The following is a 21456-nucleotide window of genomic DNA, read 5'->3' as shown; positions in this document are numbered from 1 at the left end:
ATCAACTCAAAATAATATGAAATTCGAGTGCTGAGGTAATTTACGATAGAGTACTTGCAATAATACCACCTCAATATGGATAGAACTTATATCATACTCTGCTTCTGTGCCCATCTCACATGGATATGCCCATTATAATAATATATTACAGTGATGTATCTATCAAGAAATTACTACAATAGATAGAATAAAACCTATTGCTACATAGGAAATAGCAAAAAAATAGTCGAATACCCTGGCAACAGAGCTTTCTAGAATTAACAAATAGCCAAGGCAGGGTAATTAAAGTTAGTCAACCCATTGTTAATAAAAACAAAATATAAGTATAAACGGTTGCATAATTCCACGAAGGTTTAGGGTGATTAACAATTGGGCAAACTAAAGTTAGACTACATAACTAGTATATATCCTTAATTAAATACAGTTTATACGCACAGCGAATTACTAGTGGGATCAGCGAAATTTGTCGAACCCGCTTTATTACTTTTATAGATTTTGTATTTCAGTTGTTTCAATCGGACCAAACTGCATAAAGGTTCTCTGACTTAATGCACAACCAGAAGCTTCTAATTTTACCGGTATTCGAAGTAGGAAACGTATTTTTACATGATAGCTATAGTTTTCTGATCTACCACTCCAATCTATTATAGACAGGCATACCAGAGAGGTGCCTCTGGCCGCACCTCCTACATTTGAAATATGCATGAACGACGAAGTCGAAGCGTAACTGTTATGTTGGCATTGCGTATTTGGAATGCAGCAGTCGAAAAAGGCATGCCGTGTGAAAGTAGATTGTAGTAATATTCCATAGGAACTTAGTGGGATGGTTTTATAGAATGAATGATGTGTATTTAGCAGTGCTTGCATTGGCGAAAATCATCGGGAAGCATATTCGTTTTCGAGAAATTTCATTTCTAAGAAAATAGCCACTTGTTGCGTTGTTTCTGCCATCTTATTGTCAGAGTCAACACATGTTCCTGTCAAACTGGTTATACTTAACAGATGGAGTTGGGATTTCTGTGCGAAATAGATTTCGCGGTCATAGTGCATTTATTTTCTGGATTTGGGATACGCCGAAGTCACGTCAAGACAGATTTATTCCAGAGTTTTCGCCTTTGGAGTTATTTCAATTCATGTTTGGTGCATTGTATTTCATTATCATGGTCTTCGAAACATTTTCTCAGTCTGTGATACCAGTAATTTTGCAGAAATTGCTATTTAAGCAGGATAGTGAGTCCAGTGAGTTGAAAAATCCTCTAAATGCCTTTCGATTATTTCTAGGCTTTGCTTTAGTTTCGCTAAATCTGACGGATGTCTTGTTACTTGTCATCATGAAAATAGTGGAACTTCAATTAGGATTCAATTTTTCAGAGACCGAATTTTCTACGCCGGAGGAAGATAGTATTGAAGATGTGAATATGCTAGATGTTGATCAAGAATTATCGAAAAAGATGGATAAGAGAAAAGTCAAGAAGAGAAGGCGGAGGGAGAAGAAAAAAATGGAAGAAAATGCAGAAGGTGGACATCATGTGAAGGACAGGTAAATCTTTCGCCTGTTAAGCTTTTCTCCAATTATCGTAGAAGTTAAATTACCACTCTTGGGTTTTTCCGTAAAAATATTGTAATGTAAATAGTGAAATAATGACTCAATAAAAATGTAGACGAATATGAAACTGTGCAGAGCCTTATAAAATTGACCACTTCAAATTAATTAACGCTTTGGTGCAAAATAAAGATAACACAGGTACGAACTAGAACTGCGTAAATCCTGTACCACACCATTAAAATCTCCAATAGCTGTTAACTTTTGCGCACTCAGTCGGTGTGCTTTATTTCTCCTAAAGGATCAACTAGAATTGGAAATAAGTCATCCAAAAAATATGGCAACTCTGTCGAGCATGCTTTCATATTTATCTTTGTAAATATAGCATTATTGCTTAAATGAAAACTCACAATCTTCATTGAAAAATTATTCCCAAGACCTGCGTTTCTTGTCCATTTCGAGTACCTTTGAACGAAAGGAGTTAATCCTATGGAAAGGGGATGCCAGGTTAGCTGGTTATGACAATTTTACGAACTCATAAGTATGCCATTTAAAATACGAACTTGATTTTCTTTGATAAGACATCCTGTGTAGATTATGGTTTACACTGACTACTACATGTACATGACTCGAGGTCGGCTTCTATATGAATTGGCTTTAATGTTACTACGACATTTTAGCTTAGATTTTATGAAAATAAGGGGAGACCTTTGTGATGATCACATGTCAGTGCATTAATGCTGTATGGATTTTGTTTGGGTGAAAATTTATTGTTCTTTGAAAATCACTACTAGAGATTATATCGGATGCAGCTTTCACTTTTTAAATTTTGAGCATCAGGATGGTCTCTTTAACTTCGTGGCTCAAGACATTTTGCAACTTGGTAGACAAATTTGTATTTTACTCTATTACCTGCATGTTTTGGTGATTCGATTTATTCTCTTATAAACCGACCTTATTCTGTCATCATACCCGTTATAAATAACATTTATGTAACTTGTGATGTGTCACACATCATATTGAAGGGAGCATTGCATCATACATGTATGTATAAAAGATGCTACTTAACAGAAATGTTAAATATTGTTTAACATGATCCATTCATATTGAATGACTTAACTAACGTACCGAAAACTTATACAACATATGCTGTTAACTGATTTTAAATGCTTCTTGCTGTGGATTTAGACAGATCAATGATGTCTTTCATTAACTTTCAGGGAAACTGAAAATACATTTATGGAAAATGAGGAAGAATTTTTGGATATGAACTCTGCATTTGTTACTCTTGCTGTTGGAAGAAAGAAACTCAGTAACCAAAGTCTGAGTTCTGAAACTGCACCTACGAGACCTAGGGATAGATCAAGCAAATCAAATGTAAGTAAATCTTTCTTTTATTTTTACAGGTGCTCTTTATTAGGTTCCCAGGAATTACTTATATAATATTATTTTTGCCAATTTTAAATGTTTACTCTCTGCCGAGTATCTTGGTTAATAATAAGATTGAGATTGCAACACAGTGTTGTCAATTTTTAAAACCAGGGAGTGACACGGGCTGTACTGAGAGTCTTGTAAATGAGTGTTCCTCCGCCTTTGTTAGCGATGATTCACTGCTAAAAAAGGCTAAGTTGGCTTGAGATACGTGACTCTAGTTATAGGCTATAGTGAATGTTGTTAAAAATAAATGCTATACATCTTCAAGAGTAAGTTGAGAAGTTTTTTTTAGCTTTTTAGGACAATTAAATCCTTCATCTGGCTCATAGTCATGTACTTTAGTTTTCAATAAATGTATCCCCAGATTTTTGTCAGTACTTAAGGCTGAAAAGTGCAATTGGACATTGGACCCAAGTATACTGGAATCATCTTGTATTTTTATGTTGCTATTGAATATATTGTGAATCAAAGCATACATATCTCTTGCAATAAACAATGGAGATTAAACTCAAGAAAATATGAAGTATTTAATTAATAATAGTAACATTTTATATTTACTTCAAGAAAATATTGTGAAAGGGGGGTATATTATGTGTTTAAAAAAATGATTGTTAACAGTAATTCTGCCAAAGTTGGCCAAGTAGACGAAGGTGTTTGTTTACTTGCTAGCCAATAGGCTTAAATCATACCTTGATTTCAGTTGTTGTTTTGTCTCCGTTTGATGTCCCCTAGTAATCCTACCGGAGGACTATTAAAGATTCAATAGAATCCTGATGGGTGTGTAGGTAAAAATTTTCGGGTTGCAGGTATGGCCAGGATCTAGCAGACCAGTGTGTCAATCTTTTTTAACAAATTTTATATTGGCATACCTGGAATAGAGATTCTCATACACTGGTGTGGTATTCGGTAGCTCGAAGGATAACATTTTCATTTAAGACATTAAGGTGGTGTACAGATCTGTTTTAAATTTTCCTGAAACCCTGAACAAACCAAATAAATGTATGATATTTGTATTGATTTTAGGAGGAAAATGTTGATATGAAATGCATAGCAGCAAGTAAAAGACTGGCAATTCAAGGTTGTAAATTGGCTGCTAAGGAGCACCATGAGCGTGCTATCGATGTGTTCACCAAGGCAATAGAGTTAACCCCAGATGACTATCGGTTCTATGGAAACAGAAGCTTTTGTTTCTGTCAACTTGGCCAGCATAAAAGGTATCAAAGATGTCATCATAAGGATTCTCTTGCTTGATATTATTACCACTTTACTTTTGGTCCTCTCAATTGTTTCTTTCAATTCAATTTTCTTCTTTGCCAATAAAATTGAAGGAAAAATTCAATTTTATTTCATGGTAAAAAAATACCTATTTGTATAAAATCCATATAAAATGTACCATATTTTTATAAATTGTACTGATGCAATTACTATTGTAATTTTGTAGGTCCAAAATAGTTTTTCATTTCATATTGTAAGAATGTGATATTTTCTAAATTGGTTAATGAATATGAATTAGGAGTCAATATAATAGAGGAGAAATAAAAAAATTAAATGTGAAGAGCAATCAAAAGCATAATGATGAACAAATAAATACTTACAAAGGGAAGTTCAGCTTGAAATGGTTAAATATTAAGTATATATTATGTGCCAATGGAAGTTCAAGCAATAATGAGAGGGGGGAAAGAGACGAATGAAGAAAAAATAGATAAAACTGCATATTAACGGAAATAAGTATGTTTTGCTTAGAAGGAAAATAAAGTTCAAACTGAGCTAGCATGAACCAAAAATTAAATGCTGAAAATGGTCTTAAGTCGATTTTTTTTGGTGACAGCCGAGCGTTAATCGAAACAATCTGCAACAATATGTCAAATAATAATTGATGTGCTTGATGTTTTATATTTTTCTATTTGGTTGATTTTCTTTTGTCCATCTCATTTTTAATGTCATGAATTACTTCTGCTCCTGATATTTTGTTAAAACAAAATAAATAATATATTTTGGTGGAGTTTGTCTGTAGTTTAATTACTTGTGTTTGAACAAGTTGAAGTTTTTTTTTCGGTTATTGAAATAATCACAGTACCTACATTGTGCATAATAATCTTAATTCAAGAGCTTTGTCAAATCAGTCTTAATTGGGGAAAACATTTAATAATAACTAGGAGGGTTAAATGCTCTTTAGGTACATCTCATATGAGGATGCATGTGTGGTAAACACTTGAAATTAAATCATTTAAATTTAAATTGCTAAAAATAGCTGAAATAATCCAGCTTTTGAAAACATATTAGGATTTCATCAAATTATCAAACTATGCACAATCATATTAGGTTAGGGGTTGAAAAGATGCTGTCAAAAGTTATTTCTTTGGCTTCAGATAGTGCCATTTTAAATTGTAGAACTGTATCACTTTTCATTTGAAATTCCTTCAGCAATTAACTAAAATACTGAACTAAATTTTTTGGTTTCAGAGCTTTAAAAGATGCTGACAAGGCAATTTCTTTGGCCCCAGAGAGTGCCAAAGGGTATTTTCGGAAAGGAGAAGCACTTAGGGCATTGAAAGTAAGTCATGTACTTATTGAGGTATGTGAAATACATAGTAAGACTCCGACTTGTGTAGATCCAAGTTACGCAGGTATTAAGTGATACAATCAACAGTCTTATGGCATCTATACACAGTATTCCTGTTCAAGTTGCCGCCTGTTCAGTAGATTATGTCACTTGTTGATGGCAGACATACTGAATGATAAATATGTAATATTCTTAGTAGTTGTGTATGTTAAATTTTTGTTTAGTTTCTCAAAATGTTTATCAAGCTGACCTTCTAGTTGATGACTATGCTTATGGTTTTCTGGCTCTTTCATGCTTCAAATATGGTCATTGAGGTATAGGGCTCATGAGGAGGTGGTATTCTAACCTCAAACTACAAAGTTATCTGCTGCCAAGAGGTCTTGGTGCTCCTCAACTGAATCTTATATGAATTGTGCGTATGGGTGAGTTGTGGGCAATGATGACATACTTGTGTGCTGATGTCCTGTTGGAGATGTCCCTAGGACTTGAGGGGATTTGAAGAGGAAAATGTAATTGATGACCAAGTGGAAATGAGCTGGGTGATGAAACTAAATTTCTGAGAAAATGATTGTTGAATTTTTACAATTGGATGCAAGTAATTGAGATTGAAGATCTGATTGAACTGAAAGATGAAGTACAAAAGGGAAAAATTTCCAAGGCAAGAAGTTAAGAGACCTCAAAAAAGCACGAGCTGAACAATTGTGGAATGCTAACACATTATAGAGAAATCACTGGCAGGTTTTGAGCCCTGGGAAAACTCTACATTTTACAAAAATATCCAGGGCAGTCAATGATGTTATTTCTCGTGGTAAAATGATTTCTGATGAGAAGAATAGAGCTGATGTACAAATATCACTGTAGGGTTCTGATTAAGAACTGATAGGTCTGTTCTGGGCCTATAATAAATCGTTAGATATCAGTGATGGGTATATTAAAAAAAATCGATTTACCATGGATCACTTTACAAGAGCCTTTGCACAACTTCTGGAATGCTTTTGTTACAGAGAAATACAGCTTATTGACAAACTAAGAATATCGCCATATTCTCTATAAACTTGACTGTCCATGGGTGCATGGCTCATGGCAGCAATAATATCATCAAAATGAGCAAAACCTAATATTTTCTAAGTAAGATCCTCACCTTAGCCTTCCAAATTATGATGTGGATAAGCTTTGTAATGACAAACTCAGAATCTAAATTAGTGCTTCCTGAGTCTCCAAATTTTTTCCTCTTGTTTTTTGTATTCTTGAGTTAGTTGTGTATCCCTTTTTTGTGTCATTATTGGTCAGTTGTCTTCTGACCATTTGAAGAGGGAAGTTATTGCTATTATTATAAATGTATATGCTTGAGATGTTTCCCTAAACAGGATCCAGTGGATGATGTGCTTAATTTTTTAGTTCATGTGGTATTTATTATTTTTATGCCATGAGAATTGGAATTTATCATCATCATTCTTCTGTGTTTGAATCTCTGACTTCTAAAAATGCAACTTAATGTTTTCAGAAATTTGAGGAAGCCAAGACTGCATTTGAGCATGTGCTAAAATTAGACCAAGATTGTGAGGATGCAAGAAATGAATTGAGAATAGTTAAAAAGGAGCAGTTGTTTGAAGTGGCATCCAAAGACAGCAATCAGCAATCTCTGAATTCTAGTTTTGATTGTTCACAGGTAAGGTATACTTCTTATTTTATTTTCATGATTTAACATTGTAATATATTCAATATGGTAATATTATAAAACATGAAGAAAAGTGCAAATGACTGCAGCTTTAATCTTTTATGCTGGAAATGGAATGCATATGATGCGATCAAAATTGTCTGGATTCACTTATATGTTGTTAAAAGATGTCCCCTGATGTAACCGGAAACGGCTGGTTTGATCTGATTTTTTAATGGGCTTACCAATGGTGTCATGTGAACACATTCAATGAAACAGATCAGCCAAGTGTGCATAAGTGCAGTACACCCTGGGGAGTCATAAATCCAACTGATATGACTGGCATAAATCCTATATAAAGAATGGAAGTAGGGAAATAGTATTTGAGACAACATTTTTGTTCTTAAACATTGGACTCACTTTTGTGAATTCATTTTTGAAAATGTGTATTTTTTGCTTGTTTTTCATATAGGCTCAGTGTTATTACATGTTTTTTGAATTAAGTATGTCTAAGAAAATAAGGAGTTTTATCCAGAGTTTTGCTTCTCTTTCCTAATAATTCAATTTTAAAAAAGTCCAAACAATGTTGCTTCACTGAATTGCTGTTCATTGAACATGTGTATGATGCTAGAACCTCTAATTCTTCTTCTGTTTAATTTTTATTTCCTTATGTATTACCATTTAAAATATGAAATGTTTGAGGTAGTTGTTGGTGATTTCTTTGACTGTAAGGAATTGGATTATGCTCGAGAGTAATAATTTTCATTTAGCATTTAATATTCAATGATGAGGATGGCATTCATAATTTCTTGTAAAAAATTGTATTTATTCTCCAATATAATTATCTTTACAGTCATCTGGTCGGTCTCTGAGTTCTGGTGACAATTCATTGAATGGAGATTGCTTGCATAATGGCAAGGTTGACTCAAAAATGGAGTGAGTATTACAATTAATTAATCAAATCAAACATTCTAATTGATGTACTTACACATTCAGGCTTCACTTTGTGGAAATTGTTTGATGTCCCTGTTAAAAGAGTTTGTAATTTTCAATTGCAAACTGTTTTAAGATGGACATCCTAATTAATATAATGCTATGCTCCTAGTTATAATTTGTGGTCTGAATATAAAATAGTTGGACATCACCTTTAAGTAGCACCAGAAATTTCAGTTACTGTAACACTGATTGCTTTGAATGGCAAGGGATAAACCAGAAATTATGCAGGAATATGGTATTATTGTTGCTTGGTTTGGTGGAAACACCAAAGAGCAGACTCATTAGTTTCAATGCAACTAATTTGTACCAATCAAGTATCATCTAATGGTATATGGCAGAGTCTGTAAACAGCTACATTATATGCATTAATTAAATAGTGAGCATTTCCAGTGTAGGAGAGCACTTGATGAAATTTTGCTCCAGCCATTTTGCCTAATTTTATGTAAATCTCATATTCTTACATCAGAAGTCACCTAAAAAATATTCAGCGTAAGAACTTTTTTATTTACATGCATTTATACTGCTGGTATAAAAAAAATTGATGGCATTTCTATTCTATATTTTATGATGCTTCTCTTTTATGAAGAGGGGGAAGTTGATGGCAGGCATCTTTAGGGAAAGTGTTAAGAAAAGAACAGTGAATACCTTAATATGGAGCATATAGCCGTATAGCTCGGAAACATGGTTGTTGAGGCAAGAGGGTAAATGTAGATTGGAGACTTTTGTGTAATAGGTTTGGAGACTAATTGAAATATAAAATGGATGGAAAGAAAAATGAAAGAAGATGTGCTAGATACAGGCCAGGAGCTTGTCGAAGACTAGCACTGCGCTGGATGCCCGACGACCAGGTGGCCAAAGTGAAAAAAGTTTGGACCGACTGGCGTTTAACCATTGCCCCTATCAGTGAGGAGACCAGCCTTTCAGTCAGAACCATCCACGTCATTGTAACAGAGGATCTTGCGATGAGGAAAGTGTGCGCAAAGCTGGCACCGAAAGTCTTGAGCGAGGAACAAAAACTACCGCGGGTGGAAATTTTGCTAGAAATTTTGGACTGCGTCCAGAAAGGTGAAGATTTTCTCTACAATGTTATTACCTCAAAGGATAGCTCAAAAGGAGCTCAAAGGATATTGGTTCGACTCCATGGGGCAGTTTAAGTGGTGACGACAAAGGCTCTCAACATTATTCTGGAAACCGACTTCCAGCAGGCTTTGGATGAGTGGTAGAGATGCCAAACTGAGTGTATCGATGCCGGTGGAATGTATTTTGAAGGTTAGGTAATTGTACTGATAACTGCAATAAATTTTGATTTTTGGAACTCGTCCCAATACTTAATGTTCGGACCCTGTATGTTAAAGAAAGTGAAGTTTTTAATGTGCATGTGATATTTTGAGAGGTAAATGGGATATTGGACTGTTATAGAGGGGAGAAAGTTGGGAAAGCAAGGTTAGGAGAAGGAAGGAATGAATATTTTGAATGACTTTTGAGAAAGTAGAAAGCATGCTGAGCTAAAGTGTGAGTTTTAATATGACTTGTAGGGATAATTTGTGACATGTCATATCATGGGACTGTTGAAGTACATTGGTGTTTTGTGTCACGGTCCCACAAAAACCTATTCTAGCCTAGTGGCCTATTGTTAATAATAATTATTATTATTATCCTGTGAGAGCTTTATTCATGAAATATGGAAATATTTCAGTATGAGGAGGCTAAGTTCAGTAAATATCCCACTGAGAGATAATCTTCAGGGAGAAAATTTCATCATCAAACTTCAGGTTATACTCATCAGTGATATGAAAATATCTTGAATTGTTAAGAATGCATCATATTCTTCAGGTCTGAGATCACCTCTTCTCTTGTCAGTTATAAGATTAGTACCGTTAAAATGAGATTGTGTTGCTGTGTATGTAAGCAGTGCTAACATTTTGTTGTCATTAATTTATGTGAAAATGTATTGAAATTGAAGGAAAATATTTTGGTACTAGGAGAAGAACAGTCATCATGCATTTCAAAAAGTACTCTCTCTCTCTCTGATTTTGTATAACACCCAGGATTGTGATTACTCTCATAGGCAGTACAATTTTAGAATCCTGCATCACCATTCAATATCCTGCAATATGTCATAATGGTCATTAAACACCATCAAAAATCAATCTTAACTAGCTAGATTGCTTGTGAATGAGATCACCATCAGTTTTATCATCAGGCAATTAAGTTTTTGTCATTATTATTGCTTCATATTCACCACATGCTACTTTAAATTGGAATTCGCGGAGGTTTTAATTTGAAACCTTTTTATTAGTGTGGAGGAAGATGTACAGGGAATTTTATTTTTAATGACTTTCAATTTCTATGACTAGGGTAAGGTGATGATGTGTTTGGCATTGATAATCATTTAAATCATATGTATTCTGAACTTGCCAACATTAAATACTCCAAAATATTTTTGTAATAACATTAAAATGGAGAAATGTAGGTTGAAATTTGATACAGTTCACCACATTGGCACTACTAACTCTCTTGGTATCACTTTGTAAATTGTGTCTTTTTCTATTTGAAGTGAAAATTTATTCATATTGGTTACATGTTCCACAGATTGGTCCATTTTCTTTTTGCTCTCTGGAAATGTGATGTTATTTATTTGAAAAAATGCCTGCAGTCTATTTCTGAAAAATATAGCTGCTCTTTGGTGTGATTTATTGAACATTGAATTTGCCATTTTGTAAATATACCTTTTCAATTTCATAGGTGTATGCATCATTGAAATTTGCATTGTAGAATTTTTGTGTCCTAGGATGACTTATTTAAAAGCTGAGAAAACTCTTTAGAGTGACCAGGTTAAGAAAATTAACTACAATGGCCATATAATTATAATAATTTTGTTAATATTCCTTAATGTTCTATAACATTTAAGTATATATTTTGATTAAGAATGTTGAGGAGTTTTTCAATGGTAAGATTTTTAATGGTATCTAAATTACTATGGTTAGCTTACCCTTTCCTTTTATAGATAAATGTACTGTATTTTCCCATTGATATATATATATACATGGTTCGTCCGGAAAATAAGTGTACTGAGCTCAGGAAAAAAAAGTGTATTACACTTTTACATATCTTAAGCTAATATTCCTCAAAATAGGACCCTTGTGAGTCGATACACTTGTTCCAGCGGCGTTCCCATTCCTGGAACGCTCCCGTGAAGGCATCATCGGGAACCTCTCGAAGACACGTCGTCACGGCCTCTTTGACGGCGTCCAAAGTCCCGAATCGCGTTCCTTTCAAACTCCTCTTTATCTTCGGGAACAGAAAGAAGTCCGGTGGTGCCAAGTCCGGGCTGTAGGGCGGGTGCGGCAGCGTTGCCACGCCGTGCTTGGCCAAGAAGTCCGACACGGCAAGCGCGGTGTGAGACGGTGCATTGTCGTGATGCAGCCGCCAGATATTTTTGATCGCTGGCTGGACGCGGGCGACTCGTTTTCGAAGCCTGTCGAGCACTTGGACGTAAAATGCAGCATTTACAGTTTGTCGTTCAGGTACAAATTCGTAGTGGACGACTCCCCTTTTGTCAAAAAAGACAATGAGCATCGCCTTGATCCGAGATTTGCTCATGCGAGCTTTCTTTTGACGGGGTGATGATGGGGTGTGCCACTCCGCACTTTGTCTCTTCGACTCCGGGTCGTACTCAAAGATCCACGTCTCGTCACCCGAAACAACGTTCTCTAAAAAATGTGGATCATCTTTGCAGTGATCCGCAAGTTGTGTCGCGATTTCCAAACGATTGTGTCTTTGATCATCACTGAGCACTTTCGGCACCAACTTTGCACAAATTTTTCGCATCTGTAATTGCTCCCTAATAATCTCGTGCACTATTGTTTTTGGCACATTACACTGCTCTGCTATCATCCGAACACTAAGACGACGATCAGAGTTCAGTACATCGCGAACTTTTCGCACATTTTCGTCGGTGAGTGTCGTTGATGGGCGTCCAGGCCGTGGTTCGTCGTCGACCTCTTCTCTGCCCTCCACGAACATCTTGTGCCACCGAAAGATCATGTTTCTGGACATGGCTGACTCCCCGTAAGCCTGGTTAATCATACCGACAGTTTCGGTAGACGATTTCCCAAGCTTTACCGCAAATTTGATGGAATAACGCTGCTCCAAAAACTTCGGCATCGCGTTCCGTGACGTGGGTCGAGCGTGGAGGTTCGCGTTAACAGAGCTCCTCACTACACCACAGCTCAGAGCCGACTGCCTTTTTCAGCGTCGCTTGCCAACATACCCCCCTCCAATCGCAGCCCGTCAGAGCGGTGCTGGGCGCGCCTGGAGCGGCGGGAAAAAATCAGTACACTTATTTTCCGGACGAACCCTGTATGCGTGTAAAAATTATATATAGTGGGTGTAAAATGTCTATATCGGATGTGTGTGTGTAAAAATACGTCTATGTTTTGATTAATTCCAAAGAAACTGCAGGAGATGCCGCAACAGTAACTTTTAACGGAGTCATCCGCTAATGTGCATTTCAATGCAACAATTTCAGAGTGTAAAAATCATTCGCCTTGACTGGGATTCGAACCCAGATCCCTCAATATCCGGTCGAGTGCTTTAGCCACTTAAGCTATCGAGGCATCCTCGGTAGCTTAAGTGACTAAAGCACTCGACCGGATATTGAGGGATCTGGGTTCGAATCCCAGTCAAGGCGATTGATTTTTACACTCTGAAATTGTTGCATTGAAATATGTTTTGATTGTTTCAATTTTCATTACATGAAAATTGAAATGTGCGCATCGTCATTTTTTCGATCATCTGAACATTTTTGTATAGGAAATGCGTGTGTTATTGATGGGAAAATGCGGTAATTCTTATTTCATTATGGTGTACTGCTTTGTTTAACCTTTTTGCATGCATTTATAACCCACTAAATAGCATTTTATCCCTTAAAACCTCATGTTTGTTGTTGAATGAATTTTGCTTTTCATATAATCATTTATGGCTGCTGGATCTTAAGAATTATGAATAACTTTGTAATTTTCTTGGGTATTTTTTTGCCACAGTATAATAAATAAAATTCTGATTTGACCAATGTAAATAATATAACTAACTTTTTTTCTACCCAGCTACCAAGTAAGTCAGTAATCTGGGAAAGAAGAGAACTTCCCGACAGTGGGAAGTTCTCTTCTTTCCGATATTCATGACAACTGCTCACTTTATATCCTGCGCTTCTTCCTTTCACCTCCAAAGACTGTAATACTTTCATCACAACCTTCTTAGTAAAAAAATTCATTATAATAAGTCTAATATACATGTATATTTAAAATCTTATAGATATTTTCATTGCTTAAATTACCAAAAAATCCCAGGCTCATGCTCTCTTGGATTTTTTATAGCCCTAATAGAGGTCTATAGTTCATGTGTGAATTGAATCAAAATATCTAAATTGTGATGTCAAAGCACGAGGGCGATTGGAAAAGTAAGGTTCCCTATTTTTTCATGAAAAATCGAATTTATTCTCAACCTTGCATACATCTTTGGAAAGGATGAGCATTTAGCTATTTTTCTACATAGTTGCCTTGACGATGAATCACTTTTTGCATCCTTGTAAGCAGCTTTTTAATACCGGCGTTGTACCTTTCTCCTGCCGCGTTGCGAAGCCAACTGGCTACTGCTTCTCCGATATAAATTCATCACCATTTAGTGGAAGTGTACGGTGAGAAGTGTATGGACATCAAAAACGTGCAGAAGTAGGGCAGGGAGTTTTTTGATGGCCGGGAAAATGTCTGCGATGAGCAGTGGTCGGGGTGGCCGAGTTTGCTGGAATCAATGGTGGCTGATGAGATGGCGTCCAATAACTGGAGAATTATGCTTCATGAGATAAAGGAAGGCCTTAATGAAAAGAGTGATTATTTCTCCGTGCAGAATATTGTGTCGGAGGTCCTCGGTTACAACCAGCTGTCTCACCAAAGTAGTGTGTTTGCATCATGACAATGCACATCCACATGTGTCACATCAAACAACCACCCTACTCAATGAATTTAGCTGGGATATCATCGACCACCCTCCTTACAGCTCGGATGTTGCCCCCAGCGACTACCACTTGTTTCCTGCTCTCAAAAAATGCCTTGGAGGACAGAAATTTAAGTCAGATGAGGAAGTGCAAGAAGCAGTGGTCAGTTGGCTTTGTGACGCGGTGGGAGAAGGGTACGATGCCGGTATTAAAAAGCTGGTTGCAAGGATGCAAAAAGTGATTCATCGTCAAGGCAACTATGTAGAAAAATAGCTAAATGCTCAGCCTTTCCTATGCTGTACACAAAGTTAAGAATAAATTTGATTTTTCATGAAAAAAAATAGGAGACATTGCTTTTCTAATCGCACTCGTAGATTAGCATTGCATGTATGATTGGCTATTTACAGTCGCTATTAACTAGAAAAATACAAATTAGAAATTAAAAGTATAATGTATGTGAACTTTTCCAGCCCTGCGAATCCTTATGGATCATGCTCCTTGTGGATTGGAAACATATCATCTGGTATTACAGAGCAGAACTTATTTGAAATGTTTTCTGAGTAAGTTGCATTTAAAAAATTATTTTTATCATGTTATTGAATGAAAGTATAATAAGCAAGCACTACAAGTTCTTATCCGTGGATTGTTCAAGGATAATAAGTAATATGTTGGGATCCTAAAAGGGTGGTTATAAAAGGCCTTTTGATAAGAAAGGTTTTTATACCACCTCTTCTCAAGCACCTTCAATCAACAATTATAATGTGTTATAAGCTGTGTTATTAATGATATTATCCCATATATTGAGTCTATTAACATACATTAAGTGAATTGAACAGGTTTTTTATGCGATAAATGTGAGTTTAACTTTAGCAAACTGTGCTAGTTTTCTTTTGTAAATTTTTAGTTGTGTTGATATAATTTTATTTCAATGTAAGGCTTGCTTCTTTTCGTCATTCTCAGGCATGCTTAAATTATACTATCCACAGAAGAAGCATACTTTGGTGTATAACTTGCTCATCTTGCTGAAATGTTTAAGGATGTTATAGCTCTTGGTTTTCAATGTTTCAATATTATGATTAATTGCAATCAAATTCTATTAGATTTTATTGAAGGTAGCAAGTTTCTATCTACGAATGAAGTTGATCAAGTTAACAGGTGTTGGCAAATGAATAGCACTGTTGGAGCATTAGTTCTCAGTCATGTGATTATCGCATTGAAAAGTAATTTTTATCATTTTCATGATTTAATGAGTTAAAGTAATGCATATCATATTACTGAAATCATATTAATAATGTTCCTTGATGAATTTGTAGTGCTTTATGAATACATCATTATTGAAATTCGAAAGCTATGTATTGATGTTAGTTTCTATAAATGAATTCTATCCAATCCAAAGTGTGTTCTAATTAGGGAGACAAATTATGTGAATATGTAAAATAATTAAATAATAATGACAAAGAAACAATCACAATGGGGAAAAATGTAATAATTTTTAAACCTCAATTGGAAAAGATTTATTGTAATGTACATATATGTACATGGACTATCAACATACAATAATGGGCTTATGATGTGCTATGTTGTGGAGATATATGGGAAGAGGAGGGAAATATTTTCAAAAAGCTGTTTATTTTATTTTGCTTGCTTCTTTGGAGTTGCTTACAAATTACTATCTCCTGTTGAGCTCTCAAATATTCATAATATTATTGCATGTCTGTGTTCAACATAGCACCCATAAATTTATGGTAGTATATAGGCTCTGCCAGACCTTTGAGATTTTAACTGAGTTTTCTGTAAGTTCCTCTTCAGATTCTGAAGGTACATTTCTCAATGTGAAAACACTATCAGTTATTTCTCCTTATGATAACGTTTGTAAAACAGGTTCACCATCATCAACATAAAACCAGTCCTCAATGTTTTTAATTGTCAAGGATATTTCCCCTGCAATCTGCAAAATTCCTGCAAATCTTCAGGTTTGAATCCTTTGAAATGGAAATCAAACTCATCTCTTTCCACACATTTGCTATGTTGGATTGTTTCACTTACCTCCAGGAATCGACCCGTTTAAGCACATAGACTTCAAATATAGTTTTTAATGTTCATTATTGTTCCCTGTCCCCTGCTGTTTTCAATCTCATCATCACTCGACTGTAGAACTTTTAAAACTTCATTCTAAAAGTGCCACCTTTTCCAAGCAATAATTACTCGCAATCCATTGGCTTAACTAAAGAAATTGTATTTGGGGGTAAAGCAAGGCACATAACTTACCATACCCGAACTGTCACCATCAGAATGGGAGGGTGGGACTTTTCAAAAATCAAAAGTGCTTTTACCTCATGCTTTGGAATTTGTAGAACATCGACTTGGTATTTCACAACTCCAGGAACAAAGTGATTATGGAACCAGTCCATTGTGATAACTTTGATAAATCATGTTTTTTCCAAGTGGCTATGAAGTACCGGCAGTTCATTCATTATTTTCTACAGAGCTCGGGGATATTGAAATTTCTTTACAACACTTAAACTTGTAGAAACCATCTGCATTAGCATACGGAAATACCAAGACCCCCTTCCTTTGATTCACGCAGTAAACCTTATGTGTTTTCTAGCAAATCTCTCAATTATAGTCTGTTTCACCTGCATTATACTTTTGACATGATTGTTAATCATATTCAGCCATCAGTGCATGCAATTTTATCCTAAATGGTTAGCATTGTCGCTATCAGCACTCATGAATTCACCAGACCTTTTGTAACACTATTTATGTCTCCTCCTAAACTGCCCTAACCAACCACTACTTGTAGTGAAGTTCTCTGCATGTAAGTGTTTGGCAAGTTTTTGTGATACATCTTGAATTTCTGAGCCATAAACTCCTTCACCAGTTGATTGCTGCTGTGCATAACAGATAAGGATGTTTCTTCCAGCTTTTCATTGTCTGGTAACCTTCTGGTAGTTTTTTCCAAGGCCTTCATTACATATCCTGAGTGTTAACATCAAATTTGAGATGGATTCCTGGTTTTTAATCTATCTTTTTTAGATCAGACATTCTTTTTAGCTATTCCAAACTCACTAACCAAACCAGAGACAGACCCAAGCATCCAACTTGCCGAAAAATATTCAAAGTTGTATTTTCTTTTAGTGCATCACTTTTTTATGCCATTTTTCTTGTACCATTTTACTGCCAAAATAGGTAAAATATTTTGTTGCTGCGCAGTGTGCAGAATTTTGATGGAACTAGTGAATTATTTGTTTCGTGTAACACTGTTAATTCATAATTTTATTACTACTGGAAAAAATAATTATGTAAATATGTTTTTCATGCATGTCCGGAGAAACTTGCGAGCCATTTTTGACAAAATATTACTCTGCATTCATCCCGTGACCCCATTAGAAACTAAGCTACTACATGGCCAAACTCAGTCTGGATTCAGTAGGAGTTTACTTAAGTTGGGAGGTTTTAATAAACAGTACCTGGTAATTTATGAGTGATTTCTCTAAGTTATTATCAACTTTCAACAATTTCTTTCTAGGTATGGCGTAGTATCAAGTGTTCGTATTCTGCCGAAGAAGTTTTGTGCCTTTGTTAACTTCCAAGATCCAGTATCAGCAGGGGTGGCAATGAAGAATTTGCAGAGAACTTTATTGGGTGGAGAGAGGATTCTCATCAGGTTTCCTGATAAAATGTCACTCACATCACATAAGCCAAACTCATTGTATACATTGCATCCAGCTATGTCACATTCTGCCAGGTCTTCCCATCATAGTTCAAGAGCAATTAGTGGACGGAATTGGAATTCTAAATAACCTGTAATCTTGCATAATCATGTATCTCGCTAATATGTTAGTTATGCTTTCCCAGTAATGTTGGGCTTTTTGCAGACCTGTAATCTACAACTTTATGAATGGTCTATTTAGCAAGATATAGAATGTTTTATTTTCCATATATCAGTATGCCTTTTATTTAACTAATTATGTGATATTTATGAAATGAGAACCAGTCATTTACACATCTTATGGATCGATCTGATTTTTAATTTTAATTTTCCACTTAGTTCACAGCTTAAGTCAGGTTAGTGCTAGCATTATGGGCAGCATATATTGGAATTGTTCTTCCTGGTTGTAGCATATCTAATAACCTCTCTTATTATATTTTGTATGTAGTCAATTTTAAAAAATAATCCTTTTTTTTCATAAAAGTGTACTTTTAAAAGACAGTATTTCCATAATGTCTTTCCATGACATCTTTCCATGACAGGTGATTTTACTTTGGGATGGATTTTAAAGCTTGTGTAAAATAATTTAATTGAATATTGATTTTGAGCAAGATTCATGTACTAGGACTCTTCTTTTAGTTTAATTTCTGTGGAAATTGTAATTATTTTTTTGTTCTTATTTAGGCATATGTACATTTTAATTGACTCAGGTCTTGATAAAGTCTTTGATTTTTAATTTCAATGTGTAATTTAATTGACAAAAGCTTTAGGAATCATAGTAGAAATTTCTTATGAATGAAATTATTTATAAATTAACTTGTCATACATACCCTGTGTACATAAACTGTATTATGCCAGCATATTTGTATTCTGGTAGCATTAGGTACATACAATATATTTGTACAACTAATAGCATAAGGTGAGGCATTAAACCTACATGTTCGGTATATGGACTGCTCAAAATATACATATTAAAAAGGTGAATTATGGTTTACCATTTTGTATGCTGAGAGTAGTAATGTAGGTAAAAGTTGAATCAGTCCTGTGATAAGATAATAATGACTGGTTTATATGTTGGTAAAACTTATGATAATTCAAACAGTATTCTTTGGCTATAAAATGAATGTTCTTGCATTGTCAATTATTTGCAACTTAATTTTTATCATATTCAAGTGAATTTTATATTTTGATGGACACAGCCACCTTTTGATGGACCTTGCCATTTTTTCTCATTGTTCCTCACCTTAATTTTCAAAATAACTTTTATATTAATCCTTAGTATATGTACTAACATTATTATTTGAATACTTTTTTGTGAGTTTAATAATGTTCTGTGGCAAATTAACTTGAAGCTCTCTATAAGTTCATGCATTAAAGTCTTTTACTGTATCGTTTATACGTACCTGGTCAAAACTTAAAGCATTATTTCTTCCTCTGCATTTAATGGCATAATTACTGGGAAGATAAACTGAACACACTGTTATTATTATAAACAGACATCATTTGAAAAATCCATTCTATGTGAAAATTAGTCTACCTCGTGTACTTGAAGTCTGGTTCCAAGCATTGTTCATTTAGATAATAAGACATTACTTGAAATGTTTTTTTAGTTACACATAATTAAAAATTTAGAAGATTGTACATGTTATGAGTCTGACATTAAAAATTTTTAGTAATTTTATTGCAAATCTGGCACTCAGAATTATTAAAACAGAATGTACTTAATTTTTGCCACTGTACTTAAATATGTTTAAATTATTTCACATGTTAATGTAGTCAAGTATAATTTCTTACTTCCCTTTGTCAGTATATCATAGTGGTTTAAGGAGATAGTGTAAATATCTCAGAAATGGATTTTCTATTTCCCATTTAATTAGTTGTAATTTGAGAAACATTAGTACCCCATTTGTGACAAAGTCCAGATACTGTTTTGCAGTTGGCATTTAAAGGCTATAAATCTATAAAAAACAATATTTATCTACGGCTGAAGAGTATTCCTTTTTCATTTGTAACATTTGTGTTGTCCATATTTTCTGGTACTGAATATAAAATTTTTATAGGAATATATATGTTACAGCAAGAAGCGATTTTCAGGAATTAACATGAATAATGTATAAACTGGTGCTATGAATTCTATAAAGTGCATAATTTTTTTATGCATTTTAGAATCTCAAGTTATTTTATGGGGAGTATTAGATCTTGTGATAAAACTGTAAGTGGGTGAATTTTGTAAGATCAAAATTTGTTAAAGCTCAGTGTGGTACTTGTTGGCTTAAAATATTTTATTTCAGATTTAGAGTTCTCAACCTCTAATTTTATGTTACAGATGTTATCATGCAACATATTCCATACCTTCTGTTATATTTTACTACTGCCATTATTGTCATGTGATTTTCTTTTTTTATTTACTGAAATAATTAATTTTAGTTTATATTTTCATTGGTATTTGTACTCATCACTATATCACATAAATGTCACTGAATTCATGTAACAAAAGTCAACATTGGAATTATTCATATCAGTAGCAGGATTTCCCTATGTTCCAGTGTTAAGTAAAGAACTCCTGAGACTAAATTTGTGATAAAAAATTTCTTGTAAATATGCCTAGATACAGGTGTGTATTAAATAATGTATTTATTTATATGAACTAATATTTTTCTAATGTTTGCTATGTTTTAATTAAAGATTTTGGTGCATTTCATTTACTATTTTTTTCCCTTCCTGACTGACTACTTTTGAGAGCAATACTTTTGCAAAACAACTATTTTAAATATGTGTTGGTGTGGTACCTTTGCAGGTGTTGATAAGTTTGGATTGCTTTAACATGGGGAAATTTTTGCTTAATAATAGAAATGATGTAAACCAAGATATTAATTGTAAAGATATTTTTATTGAAATAATATTTTTGTGTAGATACCTCCTTTAAATCACTGTATCTATATACAGTAATTTAATATTTATGATTATTAAAGTTATAAAAGATATTGGTTATTCATTTAGGTATGCATGATGGAGACTAATTTTTAATTGACTACCAAAATGTTTTACACAACCAATTATTGATTTGGGTGCCTTTCAATAATAATCAGATTTTATGTCAAGCTTAAATCAAGAGTAAACATTTCTGGAGGTTAAGTGGACTTGATACACTTGACCGGAGGTTCTGTTAAGAATTCACACAAATTGGCCTATCATTATGAGCTGGAAGGGTGGCATTATTTTGTATTTAAACAGTGCAGACATATAAAAAATTAAACTAATTTGGGCTTTGCAGATGTTTAAAAAGCCACCTATCATCTCATTAACTGAGTAGAGATTCCCCATAATTATTTATGGAAGCCAATCTTTTTCATTTTTGAGTTACTTAGAGTAATTTCCATTGGCGTTGTACTCTGGTATATTTTGCCTTCCATTGCTGACAACCCATTGATAATGTTGAAGTGATTTGTAGTCTCCGCCTTCTGACCTTAAATTATTGAGGTTTAACCTGGTAGTAAGGTTGTCATGTCAGTGCTATTGCAGCCCAGAGGTGGCAAATTTATTCTTCAACTGGATA

The 21456-nt window shown here is 34.4% G+C and overlaps 1 protein-coding gene across 2 annotated transcripts; it reads left to right on the top strand.

The window, feature by feature from the left end:
- The first annotated feature begins 580 nt into the window (after positions 1–580).
- LOC139688001 (RNA polymerase II-associated protein 3-like) lies at positions 581–20620 on the top strand. 2 transcript variants are annotated; one of them, XM_071585397.1, is made up of 9 exons: positions 581–1230; positions 1372–1540; positions 2764–2920; positions 4001–4191; positions 5441–5531; positions 7045–7209; positions 8051–8133; positions 14659–14748; positions 17718–20620. In XM_071585397.1, exons 1-9 carry the CDS (start codon positions 972–974, stop codon positions 17989–17991), a joined length of 1479 nt encoding a protein of 492 aa, XP_071441498.1. In that variant the 5' UTR covers positions 581–971; the 3' UTR covers positions 17992–20620. The 2 variants fall into 2 exon arrangements, with proteins under 2 accessions (XP_071441498.1, XP_071441497.1); XM_071585396.1 differs by having other exon boundaries at positions 582–1239.
- The last annotated feature ends 836 nt before the right edge of the window (positions 20621–21456 follow it).

The sequence above is a fragment of the Hetaerina americana genome, unplaced genomic scaffold, assembly GCF_022747635.1.
Source record: "Hetaerina americana unplaced genomic scaffold, ioHetAmer1.1.p SCAF_2, whole genome shotgun sequence".
Lineage (NCBI taxonomy): Eukaryota > Metazoa > Arthropoda > Insecta > Odonata > Calopterygidae > Hetaerina > Hetaerina americana.
Note: the sequence above shows the minus strand (reverse complement) of the source record. Positions and strands in the feature narration are given on the sequence as shown.

Excerpts from the sequence above, each read along its gene's own strand:
- LOC139688001 (XM_071585396.1), top strand. The coding sequence starts at position 972 with ATGTTCCTGTCAAACTGGTTATACTTAACAGATGGAGTTGGGATTTCT. Across the intron at positions 1,240-1,371 it reads TAAGCAGGATAGTGAGTCCA|AGACCGAATTTTCTACGCCG; the intron begins GTGAGTTGAAAA and ends TCAATTTTTCAG. Across the intron at positions 8,134-14,658 it reads AAGGTTGACTCAAAAATGGA|CCCTGCGAATCCTTATGGAT; the intron begins GTGAGTATTACA and ends GAACTTTTCCAG.